Source organism: Coturnix japonica, chromosome 2, assembly GCF_001577835.2.
Source record: "Coturnix japonica isolate 7356 chromosome 2, Coturnix japonica 2.1, whole genome shotgun sequence".
NCBI classification, from domain to species: Eukaryota; Metazoa; Chordata; class Aves; order Galliformes; family Phasianidae; genus Coturnix; species Coturnix japonica.
Genome location: NC_029517.1, coordinates 96,225,116 through 96,235,635, shown reverse-complemented (window position 1 = coordinate 96,235,635; position 10,520 = coordinate 96,225,116). Strand labels below are relative to the sequence as shown.

At 47.2% G+C, this 10,520-nt stretch overlaps 1 protein-coding gene across 1 annotated transcript in view; it reads left to right on the top strand.

Annotated features, from left to right (window-relative positions):
• The first annotated feature begins 4,984 nt into the window (after positions 1-4,984).
• Positions 4,985-10,520, top strand: part of GAREM1 (GRB2 associated regulator of MAPK1 subtype 1) — an 88,591-nt gene continuing 83,055 nt past the window's right edge. Inside the window, exon 1 of the mRNA XM_015855448.2 lies at positions 4,985-5,426. Coding sequence (XP_015710934.1) covers positions 5,306-5,426 — 121 coding nt within the window. The 5' untranslated portion in view covers positions 4,985-5,305. The remainder of the gene's footprint in view (positions 5,427-10,520) is intronic.

Here is a 10,520-nt window from a genome sequence, read left to right as displayed (position 1 = left end):
GCTTTGTTTCTTTAATATCCATTGCAGAAATGTATTTCTTACTGGAGAGCTTTTGAACAGGGAGGTTGCAGAGAGGATGGCTGAGATAAAAGAATATACCATACACAGCATCTGTGGGTTGCTGAACCTACTTTAGAAAGTAGAAAACATAAAATAATAGAATGTCTCCAGTATCGTGCTAGTATAGCCTTACCATTCCATTTGGATCTGTTTTACATTGATACATAGCAGCTTTAATTTCAGGGGGGGATAACACATTCCATTTCAGTTTGAATGAGGGCAGAATAAAGATGCCAATTTCTGTTTCTTCAATTAAAAGCAAACAGGACACACAGAAAGCAAATGCAGTCTGGGAAATCTGAGGAATCGTTAAGGTTATATTGTCTTTTTTGTTTGTTTTGACTGAGATATGTGGTTCTTGATTATAAAATTCAATCATTCTACCACCATTGGCAGAAGAAGAATACTACTAATAGTACTACGCAAGACTGTGTGGTAAGCTATCCTAGTATATCCAGAGTAATGAGCTCCACTGGCCTAGTGTTCTGGAATGCCACTGTCTGAAGTGGTCCTGTTTCCTTTCTGAAGGCTTTCTTCAGCTTGTCTTTTCAATCATATTTAGTATTGAGACAGTGACATCAGCTCTCAGGTACTTTCCAAAGGATATGGGACACACTATGCCTGAGCCTTCTGTCAGGTTACTGTGCCACCAGCTATTCAGTGTGCTTGCAGGAGGGGACTGAAAGACAAGGAGGTTTACTTATTTGCAGCTGATCCTGAGACTGCTCTCCTAGGCAGTCATTTAAACTAGCATTTAGAGCACAGTCTTAAAGAACAAAGGATAATCCCTGCCTTAATTACAGCCACAGCAGATGAAGAAAATAGTGCTGGGAGGGATTTTGAAAGGCTGTCTAGTTCCTCCTCTTATCTCATTCTCAGATCAGCTGTCCCTGCTGTATTCCAGGAAGATGTTTAAAGACCTGCGGTGAAGGAGGGGATTTCACTGTCTCCCTGAGTAGTGTACAATCCTTACTGAACTGGTTTTGCAGGCAGGAAGTTTCCTAATACCTCGCCTAACTGCTGCACATGGAAAGCAGGTTCTCTCTTTCCTCTTTATGTGCATACTTACCTTTCTGTGTCCTCCTCTTTTTTTTTTTTAGGCCAGAGAACTGTTTTTTTTTGTCATTTTCTGTGTATTGCTTCTTAATTTTGAGTTGCTTCTCTGCTATCCTGCAGTGTAGAACTGAGAAGTTACCACACTACTCCAGTTTAAATAACCACAGCTGGTGAGGTTAAACTGATGTATTTCATTATCTTATCTAAGATCTCCCTACTTGTGCATTCCAGTATCAGCATAATGTAAGATAGCCTAACGTTGCGAACTGTTTAGCGTGTGTGATCTGTAATCTCTCCTCTGAAGAACTGCTTTTCTGTCCTGGCACTTATTTGTGCGGTGGGTTATTCCTCTGTATGTGTAGAACTTTCTGTTTCTCCTTGTTTAGCGGCGTTTCAGCTTTTCCAGTTTGTCAGCATCCCTCTCAATTGTCATGCTGCGCTTCAGCTATGCTGGAACCTCTGCCTGGAGATACAGCCTTTGCATGTGAATAAGTGTATTCTGTTTAGTCATCCAAGATGTTGATGGAAATACCAAACAGCTCTGGATTCAAGACAGATCTCAGTGAAGTCCCTTTCAATACATCCTTTCAACTTGGGAGTACCAATTATTTCAATATAATTATGCACTCATCCTGTATACTTCTCTAGATCTTTTTTTCCTTTCAGTTAAGAGCAACTTACGTGTAACCCTATGACCCTCACTTTTTCCAGCCTATTCACAAAGCCTGTTGCCACCTGGTAGAAGTGATCTAGGTTGACCTGGTGTTGGTTGTTACTGACAAACCCGTACTGTTACTTCTCATGTATTTACTTTCAATATCCTTAAAAATGGTTGGATTGCCTGTTCAATTTTGTTCAAATTTTCTGGGGAAAAGAAGGCTGAAGGGAGACCTTATTGCTCTCTTCCAGTACCTGAAGGATGCATACAGTGAGAGCAGGGTTGGTCTCTTCTCACTGGTGACAGGACAAGGGGAAATGGTCTCAAGTTGCACCAGGGTAAGTTTAGGTTGGATATCAGGAAAGACTTCTTTACAGAAAGGGTTGTTAAGCACTGGAATAGGCTCCTTAGGGAGGTGGTTGAGTCACCATCCCTGGATGTGTTTAAAAACTGTTTGGATGTGGTGCTCAGAGATACAATTTAGCAGAGGGTTGTTAGAGTTAGGGTGGTATGGTAGCGTAGGTTGTGGTTGGACTTGATGATCTTAAAGGTCTTTTTCAACTTGAGCAATTCTATGATTTTATGATACTATGAAATTGGTTTGTTTTTTTAAGAGTAGAAATAATCAGTTTGTATCACTTTTTCCTTTCCACATTTTTTCCTTTTCCAGTTTTGTGGAATCTCATTCATTCCCTGTTTATTCTTGGCGTTAATCACTTGCAACTCTAACTCTGCTTGTACCCTCGGGGAATTTCATCATATCCAGTCTATCAAAAATCTTCTATTTATACAAGTATTTTCCAGGATACTTCTTCATTCTTCTAGCTTAAGCTGTTAGTCCTTTCTCAGTGGTGCTAGTAGTGAAATCATATCTGCTTTTGACTGAAGACAAAGGTTTAAGACATTAGGGTGTCTCAGTATCCTCAGTGGTGATGTGATAATTAGATAGATTTCTTCGTTGGTAGAATAATAGATCAGTTAATTTCTTGGTCTTCTCACTGTACTTTTTGTCCAGCTTCCTTGTTGTCTTTTAATTCAAATTGTTTGGTTATTCATAATTCAGTAATTTGACCTGCTTTCTGTTTCCTTTCACGCCATTGAAAAATCTCATGATTCAGCCAGGTTAGTTCACACTTCCTTGCCATCCTCTGTGCTCACCAAATTCGACAGTGGATCTCTGCTGAACTTTGAGCTGCCCTGAACTCACACAGGTTTTGCTACTGGTTCTCAGAGTTTGTGTCTCTGTTTGGTTCCTCATCCTCTTCCCAGCAATGAATATAATCAATAAAAGAGAGTCAGTTTGGGTACTAAGGGTTTTGTTGTTTCTCTGTATAATAGGAATTCCTTCTATATGTTATTTAATTTTAAGGGGTTTTCTGTTACATTGGTTCAGGTGCTATCCTGTCACTGGCCCATCTTAGGGAGCTGTGAATATTTAGGTTCCCTAATGACAACAAATGTATCAGGCTGCTCAGATCATTGCTAAACATCAGAGAAATGGTTATATCTGAAGTGTTAATTATGCATAAGGTACAGTTAACACAAGAAAGAGTTGTGAGGTTCTTAAGTTCTGCTGATTTGAATACTTTGTATGCAATAGCAAAACAGACTTCAAGAAGGTTCAGCTACAGTACAGGTAGGACACATTACAAAGTCAATTTAAGAGCTCCAGTAAGACAGTTAAATAATAATGGGCTTTAGGATTTATTTTTGCCTGGAAACAACTAAATGAAATTTAGATGGTATCTCTAAGTTGCATTTAAAAATATGCATCCCGTTCCAGTGCAGTGAGTAAGAAGAGGTCAGGTTTCTACTGGCGAGAGATGAGAATGGCATGGCTATATATGAGAACAGGCTTAATAGATGTGTGACTCCTAAAATTGAAGGAGAAAGTAATCAGGAGTAACTGAGGGGCAACCTATGGTAGGGAACCTGCTTTAGTGGGAGGTTGGACTCAATGATCCCCAGAGGTCTCTTCCAACCTCTATGATTCTGTGGGAGAAATGTTTCTGCCCAGGCACAAGTGCTGTGTGATGCCTGAGAGAAGCCTGTGAGGTGAGGCTGTGTCTGTCCTGAAATTAACATGGGTTGGGATCGCTTTTAAAGCCACTTCTTGACAGACCCGTGCTCCTGGTCCTAGTGAATCCCAGTCTGACCTGATCTGTTTCACCTTACGCATAAAAACCTTGGCAAAGCTAAACAAGTTAAAACCGTACTTTGGCTTTCCATATTTCAACAGCAATGCTTTTAGCTATTATATCACTTTGCACTTCAATAGCCCAATTCACTGAAGTAGTTCAAAGCATTCTGCAAACTTCATAAAAAGGAAGCAACTCTGGAAAAAAAAAATCCAGTGTCTCATATTTGTGAAGCTAGCAATTCCGGTAAGTGGAATCTAACAGCACCAGGACCGAGTTCAGAGAATGAAGGACTTTCATAGGGGTGAGAAACCCTTACCCAGACCCCTTTAAAGCAAGTTAACTTGGGTTTGTGTTACCCCCTCTGGCTTCCATAGTTGTCATTTCATCTCAGAGTATGGACAGTCTGTCTGCAGCCAAGCAGAACAAGAGCATATCTGTCTTAGCCTTCCTTGTTTTCGTGGTGCTGCTGGCAGCAGCCACATAGCACGCAGTTATGGCTGGGCCTGATACAGGGCAGGAGGAGGAAGGGGTGGGGGGGCTGCAGGCAGATAAGAAGCTGTGGGGGGTAGGAAAACATTTTATCAAAAAATATCCAGAATTGGGAGGGATCCATATGGATCACCAAGTCCAACCCCTGGTTCCACACAGAACCCCCTAAATTTCAACCCTTTGACTGAGTGTGTTGTCCAACACTCCTTGAACTCTGGCAGCTCAGTGCCATGACCCTGAGGAGCCTGTTCCAGTGCTTGACCACTCTCTGGTGAAGAACCTTTTCCTAATGCCCAGTTTGACCTTGTGGAGATCACATAAGACTCTGTAGCATCATTAACATTGGAATAGACGACTAATATCAGCTAGACCAACTGTCATCCCCACCATGCCCCCTAACCACGGCTCTCAGTGTCACGTCCACACGCTGTGGGCAGCTCCAGGTGCCCACCTGCCGCCCCTCCCCTGCACGTCGGCCGAGCGGTCGGAGGGTGGAGTGAGAGGGCCGGGCCGGGCGGCGGCACACCCCGGCGGGCGGGCAGCCCGGCACTTTCCTTTTCGGAGCGGGGAGGAGCGGCAGCTGCGCAGGCGTTGCTCGCACCCTGTTGATTAGTCAGTGCTGGGATGGCGCTTCCTGGGCCAGGCGCGGCGGCTGGCGGCCCCAGCCGATGCCGGGGGGCGGCGGGAGCAGCGGCGGCCGCTCGGCGGGCCTCCCCCTCTGCCTAGCCCGGCATGTCCCGCGGCCGTAGCCGGCGCTGAGCGCGGCGAGCTGCCTTCCCCGCTTCTCTCCCCGCTTCTCTCCCTTCCGCCGCCGTCCTGCCGGGTGGGAGCGACCCCGCCGGCTGTGCCCGCCCGGTTCCCTCCCCTCCGCGCCGCTGCCCTGTTCGGGCCAGGCGGGAAGATGGACCCCGGCTCCTCGCTGGGCTTCAGCCTGAAGGACGTGAAGTGGAGCGCGGTGGCCGTCCCCCTGGACCTGCTCGTCAGCACCTACCGCCTCCCGCAGATCGCCCGGCTGGACAGCGGTGCGTGGGGCGGGCGGCGGGGCCGCGCGGGGGTCGGGCCGCTTTCAGCCGCACCGGGGGCGGCCGCGGGGCCCCGGGGCTTCGGTCTCGGCAGTGCCGCGGGGCTCGGGCACACGGCTGTGCGAAAAGTGCCGGGGTGCGGGGGCTGCTCGCTGCCAAACCAAGTTAGAGAGGCGCGAGGTGCGAGAGAGCCGGTGCGGTGGCGCGATGCTGCAGCAGGGCCGAGGGAGGGGGAATATCGCACGGCAGAGTCGGGCGCGTCTCCTGTCACCGCTTGTTGGGAAAGCGGCGGAGCTGTGAGAACCAGGGGTGACTTGAGGAGCCTGCACGGCTCCCTGACAACTTCTTACAGCTGTTCCCTTGGGCGCCCACCTGCACGAACCGCTGTGCGTGTGCCTCCCGTCCGGGGGATGAGGAGCAGCGCTGGGCGGCGGCGGTGCCCACTGAGGAGGCAGCGCTCAGTGGATGGGCAGCGCTGGGGCTTCTCCGTAGGCTCGTACTGCTGCTTCGCTATAGCGTTGCATCGTGTCTCCCTGACACCGTCCTGCTTTCCCATCGCTGAAGGAATGCAGAGGGTAACTCAGAATTAAACGTGTCAGGGCTCTGTGCTTTGTTAGCCTATGAAGTGGCCTTGCAGTTGCTCGATGGAACTGATCGGAGCTCTCACGAAGTTTTCTGCTGCTTTGAAAAGTGAAATAGGAGCGTGGGCACTGCATGCTGCAGCTCCCCGTGTGCTAGGCAGGACCGGGGCTGGGTTACTGCTTAACTGCAGTTCCCATAACCCTGCAGCAATCTCAGCCAGTGCTTTTTGACTTTGTCCCTTGGTTTGAGGCACGCTTCCCAGCCTTAGCCCAGAGCTGCCGTGCGGGAGCAGGCTGGAGAAGGCTGCTCTGCCATTTTAGCCGCAGCTGGCTGTGCTTCGTGCTGCCAAACCTGTGTTGTCCTGCAATAGTGGCAAAGCTGCTGTGTGAAGGAGTTCCTCCTGTGGTACTACCTTCTGTCCCTGAAGCAGCCAAGATGGCCTCCAGTCACTGCACTTAAGGCTATCAATTCACTCGCGATTCCTGGCAGTGGTTCAGGCTCTAACAGGGCACATGTATTGATGACTTACTGATTTCCTTCTCCCTGTGTCAGGCTCCTTCTCAGCCTGTCTGCTGCCTCGTGAATCGCTCCCTCTGGAGGGAGCTGGGAGTTCTCTGTGGATGTTGGGAGGTGAGCAATCTTTTCCCCTCCACCCCTTTTTTGGATGTGTTTCTGGGGGTGTCTTGTGCCAGACCTGGTGAGAAGGATGTCCCAGAGACACAAGTGCTGCTGCTTTTGTGTAAGGGCTGCTCATCACCCGTGTGCACCTGAAGCACATCACTGTGTAGGTGGATGTGGGCAGTCATGCGCTCTGTGAGACCATGTCCTGGAGTGCCCAGACAGAGGCAGCTGCATGGAGCAGACAAAGGCTCTCAGGCCTGCTTTCCCTCCTTGTACAGATGCACCTTTTAACTTAAGGGACTGCAGATGGCAGACAGATCAATATTTTATAAAGAGCTCAGACGCTGTGGTCTCAGTGGTACCAAGAGGACGCTTTTCCTGTCTTCAAGGGAAGCTGTCTTGCAACAAGAGGAAGCAGGCATGAATCAGTGCATGGTGTCCAAGCTGGGAACATAGTGTGTTGACAGATGACTGGAGCAACTCCTGTCCTGGGAGCTCACCCTGTGTGCCTGTCTTCATCCCGCAAAGCTGCCAAGTAGAGCTCTGTCAGAATTTCTTCATGTGGTAGTGAAGGAAGTGCAAAATCTGTTCCAGATGTGTGTAATCCTATGCTACAGGCAGATAGGTATAGAGTTCTCATCTCCACACTGCTGATGGTACAGCTTGCAGGTAGTCACCAGCATATCAGAGCAGTACTGGCGCGGAAGTGGCCTGTCCTGTTCCTGAAGAGCTGAACTCCTGTTGGGGGTGGTGGGAGCTGAGTGCACTGCACGTGGTGGTTGATATCTGTCTTCAGGCACCTTCTGGCTTTGATAGGACAAGGGGAGACAGTTTTGAACTGAAAGAGAGGAGAGTTACATTAGGTGTTAAGAGGAAATTCCAGATTGGATAGGGTCCTGGGCAGCCTGAGCTAGTGGGTAATGCTCTTAGGTTATACACACACATATACAAGATCTCAAGTTTTTCACTGCTGCCTCACCTTCAGGCCTTGCAGTTGGAAGGGGGAGAAGGGCTGTGATGAATGTGGTTTCATGCATGGAGTTAAGATGTGCGTCTCCTGGAAGAGTGCCCTTAAGTAGTTCAGTTTGATTTCTTGACAGGATGAAGTTATGAAATATTGATGTGCACTAAATTTGATCCTCTGCAAGAAGGAAGGATTTTTCTGGATGGCATGGGATAGTAAAGCAGGGAGGGAAGGAAGCAGTCTCTTGCTGCATCAAGGTGCAGGTGGGAGCAGTTAGGCAGCAGTGCCTACCTTATCTATCCTTAAATGAGAAATCTGTCAGTGTCTGGTTCTCAGGTGAAATGCTAGTGCTGTTTAGTTGGGTTCCCGTTATCTTTCGGATTCCAATTTAAGTTTTTGAGATGGACATTATGAAGATGGCCAGTGCCTGTGTGTTTGCTTTAGTCAGCTTTGTGCTTTAGTGTTTTTCTGGTGAACGTTGTTAAGATTGACTGAACAAGTAGAACAAATAGTGTTGCTCCTGAGAGGAATGTTTTTCCAGTATATATATATATAACAGCCTAAATGTTTCCAGAGGGCAACTCAAATACAAAGCTTCTGAAAGAGTACTTAGCAATGGGAACCCACAGAGGAAGGGGCTCGTGTCTCAGCCTGGCTGTGGCCTTATGGCTGGAGGTGTGCATAGTTGGACTGAGAGCACACAGCTGGGGAAGCCCTCAGCTGGTGGAGAAGTGAGTCCCTGCTGTGTGCTATGAAAAACAACAGTGATTTTCTTTTCTTTTTTTTTCTGGAGGATCACTACAAGCCGTTAAGACTTAGAAGGAAATTCTTTCCTGTAAGTGTGTGGTTACTTTAAGGTGAAATGACAGGAATTATGGCCAGAAAGAAGGAAAAAAATCTACGTAATAGGCAGGAATCTATTTATAAAAGCGATTCCTGAGTCCTGACAGAACTCTTGTGAAGGGCAGCACTGGGGTGAATAGTGAGTTTGTGCTGCTACCGCTCCTGGGGACAAAGAGATTTTATTTATTGTAAGTATTCAGGTTCCCTTTTTCTCTCCCCTTTTTGCAGCCTTTCCCTATGATGTCCTTCTGCTCCAGCACTCTCAGTGCCCTGTTGTTTCCTGCAGCACGTTACTGTGGGGCTTATTCCTGTTCTAAATAAGTTGAAACAGAGCACCCTTGCAGCTTATCAAAGAAGATCGTACTGAAGAGAACATCTTGGCCGTGTACATAATGACAATTTCATCTTGCGTCAGTCCACAAACGCGGGTTGTCTGTGCAGCCAGACAATGCTTGGAAACTACAAAGAATCTTATTCTTTTTATTCTGGGTGCTGCTGCCCTTGCATTGATTGTCCTGAATGACCTCTTTCTCTCAAGAAGCTGCTGCGCAGCACCTCGGTAGCCTGCTGGTGGTGTGAGGGGGTGCGAATCGCATGGGGGTGGGACGTGGCTTTCAAGTAGACCAGAAAAGGCACTTTAGATGTGCTGTGGCTTTGAGCAGATGCTGTGATCTGACCTCCCACTCATGGCACGGCTGGCTGCTGCGTGCTGTGTTGGTAGGTGACAGTTGTTATATAGTCTGTGCAGATAGACTAAATTCTGATTATGTTTTTTGTAACCTACCCACCCTGAAATATGTCACCAAGCCATGTGGCTATTCCTCAGGTGCTGAACAGCTTTTAAACTCCAGTTTCTTGTTCTTTATGTTGTGCCACTGTAGCAAAATATCACAAGCATCTCCTTGCTTTCTCCCTTTTTCTCCTTTGCCTTATGATCTGCTGTATTTCCACCAAGACAATAAAATGAAGGTACAGTTGACAGGTTGCTGCTAACCACTGGTGCTGGTTGGTGTTTTTTATTGTTGTTGTTGTTCTTTTTCCCTGTTGGCATAGATGTGTTCCAGGAACGTTTTAGTGAAAAAGCTTTTAATTCATTTAAAATCTGCAGCTAACAAACGGTGTCTGTCAAGATTACAGCGCCCTGCTGGAGATGGAGTCCAGTAGCTTGGCAACACCTGCTCCCAGGAGTACCACTGGCTTCAAAGGAGGCAAATAGCAGTTCAGCAGCATACCTGCTTTACACCTAAAATCCAGTCCTATTTCATATTCGACAGTGGTTTTGTGTGTATTGTGTGTTCAGCGACTTGTGTGCTGTTCACAGTATACCGGACCATGGTAGTGCTGCTATAGGGCAGCTAAGATTCAGGTAATTACCATCCCCCTTATTTACAGTGCACTTTAATATTCAGATTTTTTGCTACCATACATGATGTACAGCTTCTAGATTGTGATTCCTGCTTCCAAATTTCTGGCTCTATTAGGCAAAGCTTCTATGTATGCATCTTCTATGTATGCATCAAAGCAAACTTCTGGTGATGAAGCACAGTTTGTCTTTTACTAACTGGAATTCAAAAGCTATGACTTTAAATCCAGGGGCAGAGTTGGAGGGGCTGCTTAGTGTCTTGGCTTCTTAAGCTTCAGTTACATATAGCTTTTAGGTAGGGCATAAGGCGTAGATACAATCAAAAGAATTAAGGTGTCCTAAACAGTCAGTAAAACTCTAGATCTTAGAACAGATGAGGTGCAGTGAATCACATGCTCCTGTTGCAAAATGTGGTGTTGAGGAATGATACATGTGTAGGAAAGAAGGGCTTTGTTTCCTAAGCTTTGTCTGTAGGTGCTGTTCTGGGACTGGGTGTTCCTGCTGCAGTGACTGCACAGGTTAGTGCTCCCTGTAACAGCGACCCAGGGAAGTGTGCCAGGAAAGCAGTGCAGGAGGTGTTGGCCAACATGGTGTGATGCCTCAGGATCCTTTGCACGCTGTGAGCAGTGTGTTTCCATCACAGTGGTTTGTCAGCAGTGCAGGGTATGGGTGTTGCTGTGTTTCCTCTTGGCATTAGGAGTAACAAGTTGGCTGGATTAGG